At 40.6% G+C, this 22,874-nt stretch overlaps 1 protein-coding gene across 1 annotated transcript; it reads left to right on the forward strand.

Annotated features, from left to right (window-relative positions):
• The first annotated feature begins 1,560 nt into the window (after positions 1-1,560).
• Positions 1,561-22,775, forward strand: ncoa5 (nuclear receptor coactivator 5). Its single transcript, XM_027279552.1, is given in 20 exon segments — positions 1,561-1,710; positions 3,433-3,492; positions 5,767-5,830; positions 6,862-7,164; positions 7,242-7,354; positions 7,584-7,713; positions 7,855-8,054; positions 8,178-8,382; positions 8,594-8,685; positions 14,234-14,291; positions 15,827-15,939; positions 16,211-16,318; positions 17,199-17,262; positions 19,060-19,308; positions 19,387-19,508; positions 20,158-20,293; positions 20,443-20,642; positions 20,766-20,970; positions 21,148-21,239; positions 21,879-22,775. Coding segments are annotated over 19 exon segments (3,051 nt in total). The 5' UTR covers positions 1,561-1,710; positions 3,433-3,452; the 3' UTR covers positions 22,436-22,775.
• The last annotated feature ends 99 nt before the right edge of the window (positions 22,776-22,874 follow it).

Here is a 22,874-nt window from a genome sequence, read left to right on the forward strand (position 1 = left end):
GACGAGAGGATGATTCATTGTGTGTCATTCTGTGACATTATAAAGACAGCGCATATGTGATGTCACCCACAGGTTCCCAAAGAGCGGTTGTATAATCAGCAGAGACTCGGATCATCAGTGGACCTGATGCTGACCCGGGTGCTCAAACAAGCCATCTTTAATGGCACCCACCAACTTTAAGCCTTAATATAATTTGAACAGGTGAGTTGTGTAAAAATTCATGAACAGGGAAACAGGGAAATAAGCTACAGAGACCAACACTGGATTTTGTACCAGGCTTTAAACATGTTTATTTCTGCTGTGAGGTTGGGCACTGGTGCTATGGAGGTTGAAATGTTCTGTAGCCAGCCTCAAGCGGCCACTCGAGGTGTTACAGTTTTCAGCACTTCTGCACAGACTTAATTTTTCACAGGTTGCCATTTGTGTGCAACGCTGAACATGACGGCTATGGCAGAGAGAGAGCGGTTTTATGTGCAAACTCCTCTAAAGCAGAGCTCCTCAGGACAGAGTCACAGGCGGCTCCTAATGACCTGAGGGCTGCCTCGCTCTCATGGGGCTGGGGGTCTCTGGCTTCCTTTCTCAGGTGGTCAAAGTTGATTATGCAGGTCTCCATGCTCCATTATCATGACATACAGAGAACCAAAAAACCTTGTGTTACTATAGCTGTTTACTCAGACAATGTCTCAAAAATATATATAGTAATAAATACATATAAAAATAATGTAGAATGTTGATGAAAGCTTGTGGGCTTACTGAGAAATGCAAATACTATTTCTATGTTTTTTTTAAAGAAAAAACTTCATTTACCTCATTCCTGGCAACTGTGAACTGGTCCATGTCACACCGGGCAATGGCACTATATAAAAAAAAACATACGTACAAATAGCCACTAGAGAGAAGCAGAGAGTAATCTGTCAGTATATCTCTATTTCAGCAGTTTTATAGACGGCAGCCAGAGTATGTCACCAAGGGGCTTTTCTTAGCAGCCAGAATGCAAGTGTAAGCATCGTGTGTCAAAGCTGTGGCAGTATTAATAATCTCATGAGCTAATATTACTTAGTAAGCACTTTTAAGAATTATACACATCTTCACTGCTTTACATTGGGCCTACATCCTAATGTCAGTTTTATAGTGTGGCTGTGTCAGTGATGCCGTCTGTCAGGCAGACTGGGTCAGGCACCTGGCAATGATCTACAAATGGGCTGTCCATCTTAAAGGGCAGAGGGGTGTAACAGTGAGTACTCCGGTTGAACTGTGCTCCTGAGTACTCCAGAAAACACAACAGGATCAGACCGATCCTCCACAGTTACATTAATTTAATCCTACACAATTAAATTAGGCTGTAGACAATGAATGAAAGTCACAGCATTCAGCAGATGCTGTGCTATGGCACTTGTAGAAGAACTAACACTGTGGAAATGTATGTCATGTGATTTAAGACATTGTATAATGTGGGACAAAGGGGATAGCATTCACATGGTCTGACGTGCGGATTTGTTTTGTGGACTATTGTCATACCGCACTGTTGCAGTAGGGGGCGGTGTGTTTGTTTAATCGCAGCTGTGGCCGCAGAGGAAGAAAAGAAAGCCGCAGCTAGCTGCCGTAAATAAACTAAAAGAAGCACAGCAGCTTTACGAGGAGATAGCCAAACAGCTATGAGATGTCCGTCGCTGTGAGAGACTGTAAACAGAGATAAAATCAACACTGAAGGCGAGTAAAGAGTTGCTCTATAGTTTTTAACTCCGCGGCATGCGCATTGAAACAATGTGTGGTTGGCTGTGTAGCTATCTAAGCTGGCTATTTGGTTGTAAGATAACAAACGTCGCTAGCTAAGCTAACCATACATCGTAACCACATAACTACAACACGTATGCACAACACACACCAAGGTATGGCTGTTTCGAGCTACATCGATGTGAATCTTTAGCCACGGTTTTGTTTTTAACAAAACGACCTGGTTTCATGTTATTACGTGTCCTCATTGCTCGGTATTGTAGCGTAGTGTATGCTATGTGTAGCGCGACCGGTGTTTCGGATTAACGAGCGACCGTGTTAACTGGCGACCGCCAGCCGAATGCATCTGTGGTTGTCCTAGTTACGACTGGGGTAAAAGCAGAAAGATAGCTGTTCTCGTAAATGCCTGTTTGTTTAATTATTTATCAATTAACATTACAGTAACAGAAACTACCTGACTCGTATTTGGGGTCTTGTTTGACAACAGAATATGTCTGTATCTCTCTTGGTGTTTTTGGTGCATGCATTATATATATTTTTTAAATGTTTCACATTTTAAGCGTGGCTTATATACTTTATTCAAGTGTAATTTCACCTGATTAATCTGTTTATATACTGTTATTAGCCTATATGTGTATGATTGATTAAAAAAAAGTTCATTCATAATTATTATTATTGGTTATTAAATGCCAAGAGCTGTGCGTGTTTGGACATGTCCACTGATCCATCCAATTGGAGTGCAAATGCCTCCATTGTTTGTAGTTTGTCTGCACCCTCAGTCACCATTATTTTGGTGAAAATTGTCAGTTATTATGCCAAAAATTGGTGGACCCTCTAGGGGTCATGGACTACAGGATAAATGGAAGGTAAATGTGTGCGGTAATGTAACACAGGGAGTTAGCAGACCCTGCATTAAATGTAATGTGGGTGGATGGTGAGAGTCCGTGTCAGAGGGGGGGCCCCAGGCCTTGTTGATAACCCCAGTGCCGTTGGAGGACAGACTGAAGATTGCAACCTATCACCTTCTTAGCAGGCCGAATGACATGCTGCAATCTGCACTCATCCTTAACAGTGGCAGCAACATACCAGATGGTGATGGAGGAGGTGAACTCAGTGATGGATGTTTAGAAGTGCACCATCATTGTCTTTGGTAGATTGAACTTCTTCAGCTGCTGTAGGAAGTACATCCTATGCTGGGCTTTCTTGATGAGGTTAAGGTCCTGGGAGATGATGGTTCCCAGGAAGACTTCACATTGTTGACCAACCATCTCCACTGTCTTTGAGCTCCAAGTTGTTCTGGCTGCACCAGGTCACCAGATGGCCAATCTCCCACCTGTAGGCAGACTCATCCCCCATCAGAGACGAGTCTAATGAGGGTGGCGTTGTCCGGAAACTTGATTGGATTGATGACTGGAGGTGCAGCTGTTAGTGTTCAGGTTTCCCCAGCTTCACTTGCTGCTTCCTGTCTGATCCACCTGCGAGTGGAGTCAGGCACACAAAGATGGGAGCTTGCCTGTAGCAGAGCTGGGATGTTCTTTGCTGGGATGTTCTTCCTAAATTCTAAGAAGGGTTGTGTGAATAACACATATACACTAATTGGTGTATTGCGAAGCTACTACATCTTAGAGCATTTGAAGTGATTTATATTAATTAACAATGTAAAATGGTTGTTGACTTTAAATTTTTTTTCCCTTTTAGACTCTTGGAGGTTTTTACATATGAAGACACAGAATCCAGTCTATCCAGGTTCAAGTAAAGGTACGTAAGGGTCTGCTCCCTAAAAAAGCATTAATGTAGATTATCTCCAACTGTAACTGTAATGTAACAGATATGCCTTTAAATTTTTTATGTACTGTATGTGTGTTGGGACTAAAAACCTCCTTGGATTCTCGTTCTGAAATCGTTTTATATCGTGCCAAGTTAAATAATGAATTTATCGCTGATGTCTTTGAACAAAAGAAAGCGGCAATTTCATTTCATCAATGTGATTTCCCTCGATGTTTTCACCGTTTCAAGAGAAGAGGATGATTTGAACAAAAATTACATTTCGAGCAGCTATATTGTGACATCCCGCAGACCTATGGGGGCCTATTTCATCTGCACCAAGTGCCTCGAGACGATGATGGGATTGATGGTGTGACCTTAAGGTTCATAACAATTTAACACACTGCAGAGTTGATGCTGTGGGTATATCTGCTTTTTGGGCCACTTTATCAAGAACAGCAGTAAAACCTTAAATTTTTGCTTTGCACAAGATGTTATTGCGGTATCGTATTACATTCCTTCAAATGTGTGTTTCACCGTTGACTTTAAGCCATTTATAAACAACGGGCACCATGTCTGTACCTGGAAGCAACTAGTCAGGCCTGAGTGTAAGATTGTCAGTCAAGCTACGGGAGCGGAAACACTTCATCAAACGTTCGCAAAGGAGTGTAAAGAGTCATTGTTCATACACTGATGTCCCTTGTACTGTATTTCAAGGCAAGCTCTTACTTACGTAAAGGTCCAGTGCGCGGTGCAACTGAGCATCAGAAAAATGCAGGATGCATTTCAAATGCTTTAATCTGAAGAATTTCCGATGTGGACAGGATTTCCTGCCCTAACTTTGATCTGACTTTAATCTACAACTTTTGCTCTATTATAACATTTTATCCTTCCAAAGAAGTTTGATCTCTTAACTCACACTTGACATGTTTTGGTATCGTGGACGACAATCTAATGGTGTTTATTATCGAGCAAACTAAACGCTTTCAAGCATTTGAGACACATGAAGAAAGAAACCAGTAAACCTTGGGATCGAGTTATGTCTTGCCGAAGAAGCCGTAGCGCATCACCAGGACGTTATTCACACTCCTGCAGCAGTAATGATCCTAGAGATTTGGAGGAGGAGGATTTTTGTTGGAAATTTGCCGACTACTGACATGGAAAAGAAGGATCTGGAAGATCTGGAAGACCTGTTCAGCCCGTACGGGAAGATAATCGGTCAGTAAATGAAAAATAAGTCAAGTTGTCAATTTTGGTTCATGACAATAGCTTGAATCAAGCAGGCAGACCTTGAATGTCATAACTGGCGTAGTGTTTTCTGAACTTGTAAAGCATTTAGATTTCTAGTTGTATTAACTTAATCATTGTGAGTCGTGTTTTTTCTGAAATGCAAGCATGTAAAAATGATGTGTTTACTAATAATTTTGCCAAGTTGGTAAATGGATAGTTATACAAAATGTTCTTTTAAAATGGTCTGATTCTGATTTGTACTACTTAAAATGTTCCTCTTTCAGGCGTATCCATGTTTGTTGGGTTTGGATTTGTACAATTTGAATGTGTTGAGGAAGCTGAGGTTGCAAAGGCAGCACAAAAGGGGTCGAATAAAAGCTGTAGTTGAAAGTTAGAGATGTCCCCTATTCATGTAGTTACGAGTAAATACTAAAATCAGTTCTTATAAACGCCATTTTAATGACAGTGTGATATGCTGCATCCAGTAAATGAAATGGCAATAAACAACAATGGTAAAACTATGTTTGCAACTAACCTAACAAAGTGTAGATTGTATGATTTGAGCTACAACTGTCTCAGATTAGATTAGTGTTGCTGATTTTCTACTTACACCTATTTTTGTAGACAAGAATGGATGGTTGTTACATGATTGACATACAGAGTTAGTGTACTATTAAATTCTGGCAAAGCCTGAATCTCTTAAATCTCTTGTTTTATTTGCAACACTCTCTTGGAATGTTCTTAAAATATTTAGATGTGTTACTAAGGGGGAAGTTGGTGATTTCAGGATTTCAATTTACGTCTTCAAGATTTGTTCATGTTTAGCTAATTTTGAAAGGGAGAAAATAATTCCTTAATGTCTTCATCTCTGTCTTAAACTCTTGGCAACTCGATTTTTGGATTTTCAAACTTGGATGCTGGAGCTCAGTTTCATTTGGATCGTGAAAATGTTGGCGCCGCCCACTCCGTTCTGTGTGAACGCATAGGATGATTTACATGTTACTGTTATGTTCAACGTTTGGATTGATTTATTTTCAGATGTAAATATGGAAGTGGAGCGACGGCAACCTAAACTTCAATCCCAGCAGAGCCCTCCACGAAGGTAAAGTAACGCGAAATGGGTGTGAGGAACTACCATCGCCACTGACACTAAAGAAAAACAATAACAAGTGTATAACTTTCTCCTCAACTGTCATTTCCACAAGTGGTGTAATCTGCTTGATGAAAGCTGGTGTACCATTAGATGGTTTTGTGGTGGTTTACGGGACGAAATTCACATTTCCAGATCTGATGCAATAAATAATTTCGAGTGTCTTTGTCTCCAAGATTCTTGAATTTCCTTCCTTAAAACATCTGCAGAGCTACTGACTATGTAGACATAAAACTGTCCGCAGGGCTGCTTACCGTCACCTGTGAACCTGATACACATGATACCATCATGATGTGGACCCGTTATTTTGAGTCTCGTCGACTGAAGGTTAAGCTTTTATACTTGTGCGTGTGGTGGTACTATGACTAGCTTGCAGCTGACCACTTTAACAAAATGCTAGCTGCAATGGATAATTCAGTATATTAAAAACAAATGCTTTTATAACTGCCCTTCTTTGACTGCAATCGGAAACTCTTAGAGGTCAAGGAAATAGGTACAAAACATGAAGATAAAGGAAAATAATCTTCCAAGAACCTTATTTTTGCAGCACTGGATTCCACCTTACAGAAGAATAAAACACAAATCATTGTTTGCAACCTGAGCTACATACACAAAATAAACTGCCTTGTTCAAAAAGATTACAAAACAGCCATGTACTTGTGTATTTTATGGTCCATGAACCTAAAATGGTTGCGGAATCGTTATTGCGTACACGGATCACTGGATATTTTTAAAAGATCGTTGAAAGGACGCTTATCTCAATCACCGCCTGGATTGAATTTGTGCTTGTTTCCTTTGCGAACATGGTAGCAATCTTATGTTGTTCTTCCTCGGTTCTGCAAATAAATACTGATTCTTTTTTATTACATTTACTATACTGTAGGCTTGTACTGACCAGTTCTGAGCATAGGTTCCTCTCACCCTTTGTACTAGGCAGCCTAAACTCTAACCATCCTCGCACTAATTGATAACTTTTCTCTCAGGGCTCCATACAACAGTTACAGCGATGGCAAAGAGCCACAGCTTCGGTCACGTTCACCCGTTTATCGGCGTGATGCACGTGAGCCTCGGGACATTCGTGATGCACGTGAGCCTCGGGACCTCCGTGATGGACGCGAGCCTCGGGACCTCCGTGATGGACGCGAGCCTCGGGACAGTCGCGATAGGAGGGACCCAGGGAGAGAGCCGAGGCCGAGTAGCCACTCTCGTGACCATGATAGCCGGTACCGTAGCTCAGTGAGCAGAGACAAAGACCTCAGAAGTGAACCACGGGATCCTGCATTCAGGTGACTACTGACACTCTGCTCATTATTTGCTAGTCATGAGTTACATTCTTGTCTGAACCTGAAATGTTTGCATTCAGCAGAGATGACCGATACTACCGCAGTGGCAACGGTGCTGAAGACTACCGGAAGAAGGATGAACCCTACAGGGACCCCTACAGAGATCCCTGGAATGGACGGCGTGAGGCAGAGGGTATGTGTACTCTACAGTGTGTAATTTGATTTCTAATTTGACTACTTGGACAACTTCAGAGTGTACCTCTTTGTAACCTATCACAAGTCCATGAAATTTGTGCTGTAACGATTCATTTCATTGCAGAATTCTATTATTAATAAGATGTCAGAGCTGATTTTCTTGACTGAGGCTTTGTTTATAGTTTGTATCATTTAAAATTGCATTTGCAAACTCTCCTCAGCTGCAGATGACCGTACTCGACCAGAAGAGCGTCGGCGTAATGAATTGTATCGACAGTACTATGAAGAACTACAGCGGCGGTCCGACACTGACCGTCCTGTTGACTGCTCTGTGATTGTCGTCAACAAGTCACAGAAGTATGTCCGCTCTCTGTTCATTACTGGAAACGGATCTGGGACCAGATACATTATAGTCGACCAGTACATGGTATGTTTTCATTTCATATCGTTTCTTTGTGTGTCTGCCTGTGTGTACTTCTGCTTCAAAAACAACTGTAGGGAGTATGCTGAGACGGTCGGGCGGAAAATCCGAGATTTGGGCATGGTGGTGGATCTGATCTTCCTCAACACAGAGGTCTCACTAACCCAGGCACTGGAGGATGTAGGTCGAGCCCGCACTCCCTTTGCCATCATCATTACCCAACAGCACCAGGTCCACCGGTCCTGCACTGTCAACATATTGTTCGGCACACCACAAGGTAACACAGGACAACAACGTGCACCTGTTGGATGATGTGGGTCATCTTTGGTCAAAATGAATGAAAATTTCAAAGGTGTATCTTTTTGTTTTACATGTTAATATTTGTCATTATTTTCCATAGAGCATCGAAACATGCCAATGCAGGATGCCATGATGCTGGTTGGCCACAACTACGAGGCCTACAAAGTTGAAAACCGTGAAAAGGAACGTGAAGAGATTGCCCGTAAAGCTGCCAAGATGGCGGATGACGTGTTACTCAGGGAGGCTGACAGAGAGAGCCACCCCGTTTCTGTGCTTACCACCATCACACTGCTGTCTGAAAACAGGTAACTGGCTTCATATGTTTAGACTAAGACCTTTAGACCTAAAAGTGTTTTATAAAATCTCGAATTAACTATTAAAGCTGTAGAATATGTAACATGTAATGGAAGTTCAATTACAGTTTGCACTAGAATTTCTGTAGGCTTACATTTAGCTTCTCATGAATTGTTCTCTACACTTTTAATTCATTCAATTTTCATTTTTCTGTTGTTGTAGATTTGTAACCCCAGATGAACTGGATAGTCTCATTGCGTACTTGAGCGACAAAAGAGCCCGGCTACTACGAAGCACAGCAGAACCTCTTGCAGGTAAGAAGGAAAAGCATCACATTAAAGGATAAGTTTAACCCACATTTACATTAAGCATCACATTAAAGGATAAGTTTAACCCACATTTACATTGAAATACAGTTGTCCCTCGCTATAACACGGTTTACTTTTCGCGGACTCACTGTTTCGCAGATTTTTTTTATTTTGCATGCTTTTTTTTACAGCGTACTGTACAGTATGTACGCGCATTGTGTCCTCCATCCTGATTAACTAAGGGAGTACTGTACAAAATGCGTGTAAAAAGGTGTATAAAAGTGTGTGGTTAGGGGTTTTACGGCCTTAAAACATGTATAATAATTGTAAAACTTACTTTGCGGATTTTGTTTATTGCGGGTTATTTTTAGAACGTATCCCCCGCGATAAACGAGAGACCACTGTACTCCAAAATGGCCCCTGAAGAGGAAGAGATAACTTCCTAAAGCAATTTCAGTGTAACTGATTGGGACATTAAAATCAATCCACAGTTAGCTGTCATTTCAAAGTTGAGCTGAAGTTTATATAAGGCTTCAGCAGTCTGAGTTAGACAAAGGTGATTGTTTTCCAAATCTAGTTTGAAATTTTCTCTGTCACCTCCAAGCTCAGCAATGAAATGCTGTCTTTGGAAACCCTTTGCAATAAAAAGGTTGTAAATTCAGAACATACCCACTTAAAGTAAAGCCTCATATTTACTTCAACTGAAGTAAATGAAGACAACTGTGGGTTTGTCCCACATCTCTTACATTGGAACCACAATCTCATTCAGTGTGTATCCTGATGCAGAAATGTTGACTTTCCATAAATGTTCTGCACTAAAATTACAATTTAAACGTTGATGAACAAAATAAGTGTTGCCTGTTTGCAGAGCAGCAAATTGTAACTGAACCTGTCACTCCACAGCTTCAGGTCATGTTTCAGCTCCTGCGGCAGTACACTCAAACATTCCAGCCTCAGCTGCCGGACTGCCTCCTCCATCCCATCCTACTCACGCACCCCCACAGTCCAGCCACCTCGGCCTGTCAGCTGCTTCAAGTGCCTCAGCTAACTCCAGCCACCAGCAGGAGCTGCAGGCTAAAATCCTCAGCCTGTTCAACAGTGGCTCCGGGGCTTCAGCAAGCGTTGGAATGCCTGCCACCTCCCAGCCTCAGGCCTACAGCTCCCTTGGTCCATCCCTTTCCCAGAACCCACCACACCAAATGTCTGGCCCTCCTCCATCTGCATCCCAGGGTTATGGCACCCCACCAGGCCATATGTCAGTCGCCCCAGGTGGTCAGAGACCCCCCAGCTCTACTGCAGGTATCAATTTTGACTACCCTAGTGTGCAGAAAGCTCTGGACACCATCATTCAGAGTGGACCATCTCTCAGCCACCTGGTAGGCGCTGGTGCCTCTCAGCAGCCACCGCCTGGCATGGGCCAGGTCCCACCTATGTCCATGTACCCCCGACATTACTGATGAGTTGTAGTGAGTTTATTACTTCTTCTAATGTAAGATCCACCTCTTCCTCTGACACAAATAGACACATCATTTCTCTGTGCAGTGAATTTACCAGCTGTGTAGACTGTGAGAATGTTTTGTAAAAAAGTTTTTATTTCATTCTGGCTATTATGTTCAGTCAACTAAATTTGATTGCTCGTTCTAAAGAATTTTCGATTATTAGTCAGAAGATAATGATCAGTCTTCTTCCATGTGAGTTAAAGTATGAGGTATGAAATGTGTGAAGTAGAATGTATTTTGGTTTATGATGGACTCAGTTCTGCTCCAGCCATCATCGGTTTAGTTTTATTGTTTCTTTTTAATTTGTAACATTTCCATTGACAAAACATGAATAAAAACCCAAGACATAATTGTTGTAATAAAATCATATTGTTTATTTCATTTTTAATATTATTGACATTTGATGTCCTTATATCTACACCAATTACAGTTTGCAAGCATCCATACAAAATGTCCTCACAACTCCAGTGAATTAAAACACACACACACGTTTCTGTGGGTTGTTTCAGAGATTCTCAGCAAACCAGATGAAACTTCTTGAACTTTTGTCATTTGCTGTAAGAATGTCTTCCGAGAATAACCGAGTATTCACATTATGTCAACTGAAAGAAGATGTGTTACTGTCCAGTGGGCAACCACAGGAGTTCTTGTTGTGAGACTGAAGTAAAATCAGATCAGTTGCTCAATCATGGGTAGTCCTTGAGCTGACATTTTCAGATTAAATCAGTTGCTACCTGTGCACTTCAATGCATACAGGTATGGGAGCCACGATCTGTGAAGTAAGAAGCAGAAACTGCATTTTGTTTTCTCGTGATAATGGGTAGAGTATCTTGTTATGTTGAGATAATAAAGCTTGTTTTCTTGAGATTATGAAACAATTTATTCATATTGAAGGAGAAGACATTCAGAGAAATGAGAGTTAAATGAGAAGATGGATACCGCTCAAGTTTGTCAGTTAAATGTGAGAGTGTGCTAACTTAGCTTAGCACAACGACATGAAACGAATATACTGACTCCTGTCTGTGTTTTAGAGATGCTGGCAAGTGTATTTTATTATCTTTAAGCAGAGCCAGTGTGGTTGTTTGAGTGCTGACATACAAAAACAGTTTGGGTGATTGGTAATATTAATACTTAATACACCAAATAGAACAAATCATTGACTGAAAAGCGGGTAAATCTAGAGTTTTTGGACAGGCGGATCCTGTACACTGTCTTTGTCTATCTCTTCTAATACTTGGGCACTCTCAGTTTTCCTATTGTTAACCTATTGAAATCCTTTGTAAGAACATAAACAGTATTTAGCCTATTATCACTGTAGCATGCAGTGATAATAAACTTGTGTAACTGAAACATATTTTGCTCTGAGTGAAGGAATGTTTTCTCTCCAGCTTTTCAGGTTTGCACTCTTTGTACTGAGTACTGACTGTACTGCTGACACACCAGCCTTCTGCTAGGAAATGCATGATTCATAGTTTAATTATATGTCAGCCTCTACAGACTAATCTAACCTTGTATTTATATGTTTTGCCACTGGAATAAGTTGAAAAGATATAAATGATTATCAGGGTGTCTTTCTAAGGAGTGATTAGGTTAAAGATAATACTGCGAGTTTGGTCTCAGTGCTTTTAGAATATCGGTGTGAATGTCACAGTTTGTACTTAGTGTCTTTATTCTTTTACTTCCAGCTGGTCCTGACCGTGAGTAGCACGATCTATTGCTTTGAAAGACAAACAGACTGGAATACTGTGGGAGGTGTCCAACCATATAACGAAGGAGCTAAACAGACAATCCTGAGCTTATTTCAGCTGTCTGTGCCACATTTGTATTATGTAAGGTTGACACTGCGTGAGATGAACCACCTTCTCCAGATTTGCTCCATTATCACGAGCCACGAACCTCACTATAATATAACAGCATAACAGTGATATGAGATACCTGATATGACCTAGCGCACTGTTTCTCAAACTACGGTTCGGGTACCACTGATGGTCCTAGCGCACTGTTTCTCAAACTACGGTTCGGGTACCACTGATGGTACATGACCTCCCTGTTGTGGTACTTGGAGGAATCTCTAAAATATTTTCTTTTAAATGTAATAAATGATTTTCAAAAATTAATAAAATAAAATAAACGTTAAGATTGCTGGAATGTAATTTACAATAAGTTTAAAATAAACAAAGTAAATGAGGTTGTAAAAAAAATAGTAAGCGGTGAATTATAAGTAGTTTAAAAACTCAAATGGGAAAAATCAGGAATAGAAATGTGGATTAGGAGTGCTGCTTTGTAACAAATTCAGGTTACATTCAGGATTCAACAGTCAACAATAAGTAATATTCCCATTAGTAATAAACCTCTGCAAACTGTCTGCAGCTGAAAGGCGTCGGTCGGCCCACACTACTGTATTTTAACGTCAGTCATAGTGTTGGTAGCCTAATATTTTCTTAGGAAACACTGACCTAACAGAAGCAAATAATAGAGGAGCAGCAAAAAGCAGAAACTACAGCATTGTTTTTAAGATGCATTGTTTTTAAGACGTGCATCTTGGACAGAAGTATTTCACAACCAGCCTTTAGGGGGAGATGTCTGACTCTCAGCAGCTGAGGCCGCGAAGAAGAACAAGGAAAAGGAAGTAAGGCAAAGGGGCCGTAAATACACTAAAAGACGCGCAGCGGCTCGGGGTGAAAATAGCGTCACGGCCACGAGCTGTCCGTGTCTGAGCGACTGTAAACGGAGCAAAAACCAACACGCGAGGTGAATAAATACTCGTTTTGATGTTTTAACACAATGAAACATGCAGGGAAACTTTGTAAAGCTTTGTGACTCTTTAACCGGAGCTCGACGTCTGGTGTTGAGAGCGGCTAACCAGCTAGCTAACGTGGACACACACACACACACACACACACACACACACACACACCAAAGTCTACTTTTGTTTCTTAATCAAAACAAGCTGTTTGTAGCGTGTTTAGTTGTGCCTGACTGATTAAAAAAATCTATTTTTGGTCGGTTTATAAATGTCGAGTATTTAGAGACATGGACGTTTTATTGCTCTGAAGTAGCATTTAATTTAACTTGATTGATATTTGTATGCTTTCTTTGATTAATCGCTACATATCTCTGCATGCGTTGAGTATTTTGTGTCATTTAAAGGTCCAGTGTGTCAGATTTAGAGATCTCTATTTACAGACCTAACACGCTCATTCATTCATACATTTTTATTTCCTCTTCTTTTCTCGTGATAATGAGTTAATTTTTAATTAGTTTTCTTAAAATCTCAGATTAATTATGTGTTAGCTCAAGATCTCGAAACGATTATTCTGTTATCTCAGGAAAACAGCATTCGTTATTTGAAGATAGCGACAAAAAATAAGAAATTAAATTAACGCGTAAACAGAGGAAATAAATGTATGAATGCATGACCGCTTAGGGCTTCCGTAGAAATCAGCAACTACGCCACTAGATGTCACTAAATCCTGCACACTGGTGCTGACACGTGTCCCTCTTCGGGTGTCTGGAGAGGTGTGTGATTGTTATTTTAAGCATCTGAAGCTACAGAAAACTTGTTGGAGAGTATAACTCTCTCACCTCTAACTATGGCTGTCACGCGACATGGAGTATGCAGTTATATTGAATACAGTTAATTTGTTTACCTCTTACACATTTGGTCTTCAAAACATTGGACATCTTACCAGTTATGTGTTGATATACTTGGAGATACGTTAATTAATAAACTTTCTGAGGTAGTTTCTCTGTTACAAACAGTAAATACAGTGCAGATGATCTTGAGAATACAGTTTTCATGTTATTCATATTTCCAATAATTAATTTAAACCTTTGTAAATTACCCCAAACTCAAATATTTATATTATTGGATTGAATACATTATATTTGTGTCATGCCTAAAATAAAGGTTTTCTGAAACTTTCTAAGGGGATCTTTGAATGATATGACTTTAAGTGAACATGACTCTCACTTTAGGTCACATGAAGCATTTGAAATGATTTATTTCTTAAATTGTGTAAAATGGTCATTGACTTCACTTTTTTCTCTTTTAGACTTGGAGGTTTTGACATATGAAGACACATAATCCAGCGCATCGAGGTTCAAGTTAAGGTATGTAAGGGACTGCTCCCTGAAAAAAGCATTATGTAAATTACCTCCAACTGTAATAAAAAAAAAAAAAAAACATTTCTTTACTTTCTAATTTAAGTTGTATGTGTGTTGGGACTAAAAACCTCTACAGTCACTCTCTGAAATTGTTTCCTATTGTGTGTGTATATTTAAATACACGGTTTATTCTCAAGAAAACATTTGAATTTTGGCATTTTCAAGGCGATTTCATTTCAACAATGCGATTTTCCTCGAGACATTTTTACCATTTCAAGAGAAGAGGATGATTTTGAACAAATGCTGCATTTCCAATTGTAGAAAACTGTTTCAGAGTTGTCTGAACAGTTATTGTGTGAAATCCTGCAGACCTGCTGTGGCATATTTTATTATCATCTGCACCAAGTGCAACGACAAAGATGGGATTAGCGGTGTGACCCTAAACTTTCACCACACTGCCGTTGATGAGTTGATGCTGCGGGCATTTCTGCCTTTTGCCCCACTTTATTACAACAACTGCAGTATAACCATGCAGTGTTGTTTTGCGTGAGATGTTTTTGCGGTATCGTATTGCGTTCGACATGACCGGGCGCTAAAATGGAAGCGTATGCTCACCGGTAAAGATACAAAAACTCATGGTGCGTTTTATGTAATATTATATACTTAAGTCTAGTCTATACTTGAACAAATTGTGGAGTGCAGTCTACAGGTGGGCCATTCACACCATATATTTTATCTCCTACTCCTATGACAAAGTTATTGTAATGAAAATCACTTCAGAATTGTTTTTTTCCCACACCATGTGTCTCTAGATTTCAGTCTGGTAGACGTCTGCTGAAAATTAATTTCGTATAAACCGATCCATGCAGAATTAGTCAATGTTGGGAAGAAGTTCACGCAATTTCCTGTTGAAACCTCTGGACCCAATGAACAACTACATCAAACAAGAATGGCTCATCTGTGATACACCATGAAATGACATCTAATTTAAGCAGAAGAGCCCTGCCAAACCGCGATGAGTGATATGAAAAGGGCAAAGCTTTCACTTCCCTTCATGAGGGCAAAACCTGTTACATTATCAAACTTGGAGTTGTTAATATACTCGGCGGTAATCATACACTGATATCCCTTGTGCCATAATTCAAGGCAAGCTCTCACATATGTAAAGGTCCAGTGCAGAGTTAAATTGAACAATATCCTATGGTGAAAATGAGCACTGGAGAACTGCAGGACACACTCACCATATTCATTTCAAACTGAATTTGCCACAGCATTTCCTGCCTGAACCTTGATGTGACTTTGATCTGCAATTTTTGCTCTACTAAAACCTTTTATCCTTCCAAGAAAGTTTGATCTCTTCTCTTAACTCACTGACATGTTTCAGGATCGTGGACGCCAATTTAAAGACGGTTATTAACGAACAAACCAAACGTTTTCAAGCATTTGAGACGCACGAAGAAAGAAATCAAACCTTGGGCTCGAATTATGTCTCGCCGAAGAAGCCGCAGCACATCACCGGGGCGTTATTCGCGCTCCTGCAGCAGTAATGATCCTCGAGATTTGGAGAGAAGGATTTTTGTTGGGAATTTGCCGACTTCTGACATGGAAAAGAAGGATCTGGAAGACCTGTTCAGCCCATACGGGAAGATAATCGGTTAGTAAACAAAAAATAAGCCATAAATTGACAATTTTGATTTATGACAATAATCTGGCTGTCCTTAAGTATCGTTGGAGTATTTCCAGAAGTAATTTTTTAAAGTGCATTTAGACTTCAAGACTTCAACTTGGTCACTGTGAGTCGTGTGTTTTTCATGAAATTCAAGCATGTAAAATTTCAATAACAATATTTTGTAAAGTAGGTAAATGGCTAGTTTAAATGTTCTTTAAAATGATCCTTTGTACTACTTAAAATGTTCCTCTTCCAGGCGTATCCATGTTTCGTGGGTTTGGATTTGTACAATTTGAACGCATTGAGGAAGCCGAAGCTGCAAAGGCGGCCCAAAAGGGTCGAATATATAAAAGTTATAAAATAGGTAAGCCTTACCTCCTATAGGTATGATTGTGTGGCTAAAGAAGATAGGGTTTATTGGTGCACAGTGAGTAACAAAACCAAGTTAACGGAAAGATTATTTTTTTGTTGAAAATCTTTGCTGATTAGGCATAACGGTGAAATGTTAGCCCTGCAGATATCTTTTCTTGTGGATTTGGTGATTTTTGAAAATCACAGCAATGAAAAGTCTTAAGGATTAACACTTCACCAAATGTTTGAAAACTAGAAATGTCCTTTATTCATTTAGTTAAGAAAAATTACAGGCCTATAATTATTTGTTCTTTTAAACCCCATTTTAATAATGTGGTATTCTGAATCTAGTAAATGAAATGCCCATCAACAACAATAAAACTGGAACCCTAGGTTTGCAATTGATTTAACAAAATCGGGTTTCCTGATTTGAACTACAACTTAGATTAGATTAGTGTTGCTGGTTTTCTACTTAAGCCTCTCTTTTTGTAGACATGTCACATTATTGATATTCAAAGCAAATAAACAAGTGCATTATTAAATTCTGGCAAAGCCTGAATCTTTGAAATCTCTTGTTTTATTTGCGACACTGTCTTTTCTTCACAATGGATTTAAATATGTCACTAAAGTGGGAGAACTTTTGGTTAATGAAGGCCAAATTTCAGAAGTCAGAATTTCTTAATTTCTTCATCTTAAACTCAGTTCGACGTATTTGGCAACTCCATTTGCTGCATTTTGACTCTCGTCCATTTTGGATTTTCAAACTTGGATACTGGAGCTCAGTTTTATTTGGATCATGGAAGTGTTGGCGCCGCCCACTCCATTCTGCGTGAACGCATAAGATGATTTACATGTCACTGTTATGTTCAACGTTTGGATTGATTTATTTTCAGATGTAAATATGGCAATGGAGCGACGGCATCCTAAACCTCAAACCCAGCAGAGCCCTCCACGAAGGTAAAGTAACGCGAAATGGGTGTGAAGAACTACCATCGCCACTGAGTTGCTGATAAAACAAACAAAAACAAAAAACAATAAGGAAGGCAATAACACGCATATAACTTTTTTTCCATAACTGTCATTTCCACCATTGGTGAAGTGCACTTGATGAAAGCTGGTGTACCATCAGATGGTTTCGTGGTGATTTATGAAATGACGAAATTCCCATTTCCAGATGTTGCAATAAATCATTTGGAGTGTCTTTGTCTCAAAGATTCTTGGCTTACGGCTTTTCGACGCTCGCGTTCTTTACCTGATCTTCTAGATCAAATATGCAACTTTCTGACTAGCAATGCTAGTCAACTAACTAATTATGTGTGTAACTTAAAACTCACTTTAGGGGAAGCTGTTCTTCAGATTAAATGCAAACTCAAAAGATTTTGATTTAGGCAAGCTACGGTGAAAATAATATTAAAGGTACCCTGTGAAGTATTTTGTAAAAAACATTTTCTGTTTTTCACCAAAACACCAAAATATGTGTGTGTGTACTTGAGGCATGATATGTGTCCCTCAAAACATCGGCTGCCTTTCTCGACTTGCTACCACCAACAACTAATGATCAGTGGAATAACGTAAAACCATCGGTAGGACTGTATCACATCACCTGTGCACCTGCACATGATACTAACATCATGGGTACCCATTCTTTATAACATTGTTCCACGAAGTGGCCAAAAACTTCATAGCATATCTTCTTTAACAATTAGCATATTAACAGTGTTGGTCTGTTATTTTGGGTCTTACCGACTGAAAGTTAAACTTTGATGCTCGTCTGTGTGTGTGTTGGTAGTTTACTAGCTGTCCACTATGACAAAGTACTTATTCACAATGCTGTGACACATCCCACACAATCATTGAGAAGCTTATTTCAAGAAGATTGGATTTTTGGGTGGCGCATGCATGTACATATCTTTACTGACCACTATGAACAATGGATGTAATGTACAAAATATACAATTGTTGATTTAAACATGATGCGCAAAACAACATTTTCCTTCATTTTTAAATTGAAAAATGTAGGAATATATTGGACTTAAATGTAGCAACAAAAAGCAATTAAATGTTATGATGTTGATATTTGCTCAATCCGAGCCTTTTAAAACAAATGCTTTTTCTAACCACCCTTCTTTTACTGCAATGAGAAACTTATTGAGTAAAACTGTCATGCAACATCTGAAGCTGAGAGGCCTGTTGTCCTTTTTAAAAAGTGTGTTAGAGCAAAGAATTGTGGGAGAGCCTTCCTCAGTAAATAAAGTCCCTGTGTGGTATGTTATCCTAAAGGCAATAGAAGACTTTAAACTGCACTTAACAGGACTGCAACTTGGATACACCTCAGTCAGGTTCAGGTTTTCTAAGAGCCGTAGTCGTGAAACTTGCAGGAACATGTATACATCTCAATTCTTGGATTCATTTCAATTTCACATGGTTGCAGAATTGCTATTGCGTATACGGATCGCTGGACATTTTTAAAAGATCGTTGAAGGGACGCTTCGATGAATCACTTCCTGGATTGAATTTGTGCTTGTTTCCTTTGCGAACACGGCAGCGATTTTTCTGTTCTTCCTCGGTTGTGCAAATTAGCATACTCCATCTTTTCAAATTCAGTAAATACAGATTCCTTCTATTGCATCTTCTATTCCTACTGAAGGCTTGACCTTACCAGTCATGAGCATAAGTTCCTTTCACCCTTTGTACTATTTCATAGGCAGCCTAAACTCTAACCATCTTTGCACTAATTGATAACTTTTCTCTCAGGGCTCTATACAGCAGTTATAGTGACAGCAAAGAGCCCCGGCCACGGTCACGTTCACCAGTTTATGGACGAGATGCACGTGAGCCTCGGGACAGCCGTGATGGACGTGAGCCACGGGACAGTCGTGATCGGATGGACCCGGGTAGAGAGCCTAGGCCAAGTGGCCACTCTCGTGACCATGATAGCCGGTACCTTAGCTCAGTGAGCAGAGACAAAGACCTCAGAAGTGAACCACGGGATCCTGCATTCAGGTGACTACTGACACTTGCCCATTTTAGAGTCCAGAGTTCAATTACATTCTTGTCTGAACCTGAAATGTCTCTATACAGAGGGGATGACTATGACCGATTTTACCGCAGTGGCAGCGGTGCTGAAGACTACTACCGAAGGAAGGATGAACCCTACAGGGACCCTTACAGAGATCCCTGGAACGGACGTCGTGAGGCAGAGGGTATGTGTACTCTACAGTGTACCTGCTAAATTTTATTGTTTAGATAATCTTCGTTGGTTTGACTACTCAGACCACTACACAGTGTACAAGTCCATGAAATTTGTTTTGTAATGATCCTTTACAAAACATAAGATGTCTGTGAAGGTTCTCAGTCTGGGGCAGCTAGACTAGTTTGTAGATCGGTGAAGACGTTTCGTCTTTTATCCAAGAAGCTTCTTCAGTTCTGACCAACCGGTAGGGAGTCTGAATATTTATACTAGGCAGGATCGTAGACCGGCTCATTGTTCCACTTGGTTTGTCTGTGCTCGTTGTTGTAACGACTGTCGTCAGAGTTGTGAGGTCCCCTGAGGTCTGGCGTGAATGACAGTCATTCAGGTCACCTGGGCTCCGGTGTGGACTATGGTCGTTTCATCCTTTCTCAGGAGACTAAACAATATTTCAGACTTGGCCTCAGGTGACTCCAACGACCATTGTCCACACTGGAGCCCAGATGACCTGAACGATTGCTGTAAACTAGTCCACTTGCCTCAGACCTAAGCTTTTTTGGAGGATGCTTTATTTATAGTATGTCAAAGCTGAATTAGTCTACCTCAAAAGCAGAAAATTACACTGACATTGAACTTTCAAATCCTCTTCAAACTCTCCTCAGCTGCAGATGACCGCACTCGACCAGAAGAGCGTCGGCGTAATGAATTGTATCGACAGTACTATGAAGAACTACAGCGGCGGTCCGACACTGACCGTCCTGTTGACTGCTCTGTGATTGTCGTCAACAAGGCGCAGAAGTATGTCCGCTCTCTGTTTTTTCCTGGAAACGGATCTGGGACCAGATACATTATAGTCGACCAGTACATGGGATGTTTTCATTTCATATCGCTTCTTTGTGTGTCTGTGTGTCTGCCTGTGTGTACTTGTGCTTCGAAAACAACTGTAGGGAGTATGCTGAGACGGTCGGGCGGAAAGTCCGTGATTTGGGCATGGTGGTGGATCTGATCTTCCTTAACACAGAGGTCTCACTAACCCAGGCACTGGAGGATGTTGGTCGAGCCCGCACTCCCTTTGCCATCATCATTACCCAACAGCACCAGGTCCACCGGTCCTGCACTGTCAACATATTGTTCGGCACACCACAAGGTAACACAGGACAACAACGTGCACCTGTTGGATGGTGTGGGTCATCTTTGGTCAAAATGAATGAAGATTTCAAAGGTGTATCTTTTTGTTTTACATGTTAATATTTGTCATTATTTTCCATAGAGCATCGAAACATGCCAATGCAGGATGCCATGATGCTGGTTGCCCTCAACTACGAGGCCTACAAAGTTGAAAACCGTGAAAAGGAACGTGAAGAGATTGCCCGTAAAGCTGCCAAGATGGCGGATGACGTGTTACTCAGGGAGGCTGACAGAGAGAGCCACCCCGTTTCTGTGCTTACCACCATCACACTGCTGTCTGAAAACAGGTAACTGGTAACTTCATATGTTTAGACTTGTCTGGAAGCGTTATGTAAAATCTTGAATTAACAATTTAATATTGAATCTGTTGAGAATTTCAGTCGGCCTACATTCAGCTTCTCATGAATTTTTTTGTACAATTTCCACACTTGAAATAATTGTTTTGTGTTGTTGTTGTTGGGTAGATTTGTAACCCCAGATGAACTGGATGGTCTCATCGCATACCTGAAGGACAAAAGAGTCCGGCTGCTCCGAAACACAGCAGATCCTCTAGCATGTAAGAAAAAAAAACATTTTGTTCAAGTCTTCCCATATTTAAGCAGAAATACTGGCCTTAAGTAATAGAGACATTAAAATCCATTTACAGTTATCGTTTAAAGTTCAGCTGAAGTTAATATAAAGTTTCAGCAGTCAGTAAGAAAGATGCTTTCCAATGTCTTTTTAGAAATTATCTTAAGGAAGCGTTCTCGATGGAAACTTTTTTTGTACTAAAGAATGTAAATTTCGAAGATTCATTTCTCTAACTCAGATTGCTGAAGCCTCATATTTACTAGACCTCGACTTCAGTGCATCTTTTATACAGAAGATGATTGTCAACTTTGTCCCACATCTTTTTTTTCTCTGAAAGCAGGTGTGCAGGGGTGTGACAGCTCATTATTATCGAGAGCTTTCCTTGACTGCACCAAACAGTGCCCCACTTGATGTTGAAACAGTCCATCTGATTAAGCACTACCCTGTCCCAAAATTATCAATAAGCTGTTGTCAACTGCACTCCTTCAAGTGTATCTGCCTATAATTTCAGAGGTCAAGCAGGAAGTAATCAAATGATTATTTTTCCTGGCCAGTCCAGTTTGAATTTAAAAAGGTAGTATTGTTTGCAGAGCAGCAAATTGTAACTGTACCTGTCACTCCACAGCTTCAGGTCATGTTTCAGCTCCTGCAGCAGTACACTCAAACATTCCAGCCTCAGCTGCCGGACTGCCTCCTCCATCCCATCCTACTCACGCACCCCCACAGTCCAGCCACCTCGGCCTGTCAGCTGCTTCAAGTGCCTCAGCTAACTCCAGCCACCAGCAGGAGCTGCAGGCTAAAATCCTCAGCCTGTTCAACAGTGGCTCCGGGGCTTCAGCAAGCGTTGGAATGCCTGCCACCTCCCAGCCTCAGGCCTACAGCTCCCTTGGTCCATCCCTTTCCCAGAACCCATCACACCAATCGATGTCTGGTCCTTCTCCATCTGCATCCCAGGGTTATGGCACCCCACCAAGCCGCATGTCAGTCACCCCAGGTGGTCAGAGACCCCCCAGCTCTACTGCAGGTATCAATTTTGACAACCCTAGTGTGCAGAAAGCTCTGGACACCATCATTCAGAGTGGACCATCTCTCAGCCACCTGGTAGGCGCTGGTGCCTCTCAGCAGCCACCGCCTGGCATGGGCCAGGTCCCACCTATGTCCATGTACCCCCGACATTACTGATGAGTTGTAGTGAGTTTATTACTTCTTCTAACGTAAGATCCACCTCTTCCTCTGACACAAATAGACACATCATTTCTCCGTGCAGTGAATTTACCAGCTGTGTAGACTGTGAGAATGTTTTGTAAAAACTTTTTATTTCCTTTTGGCTATTATGTTCAGTCAACTAAATTTGATTGCTCGTTCTAAAGAATTTCCGATTATTGGTCAGAAGATAATGATCATAGTTAAAGCATGAAGTGTGTCAAGTGTATTTTGGTTTTGTTTTATTGTTTCTTTTTAATTTGTAACATTTCCATTGTCAAGACGATTAAAAACCCAAGACACAATGGTTGTAATAAAATGGTATTGGTTTATTGCATTTTGTGCTGACAAATCTATAAAATGGAACAGGTCGCCAGAAGCCATAGAGATATAAGCATTTGAAATGTAAGATAAAACT

Source organism: Larimichthys crocea, chromosome VI (genome assembly GCF_000972845.2).
Source record: "Larimichthys crocea isolate SSNF chromosome VI, L_crocea_2.0, whole genome shotgun sequence".
Lineage (NCBI taxonomy): Eukaryota > Metazoa > Chordata > Actinopteri > Sciaenidae > Larimichthys > Larimichthys crocea.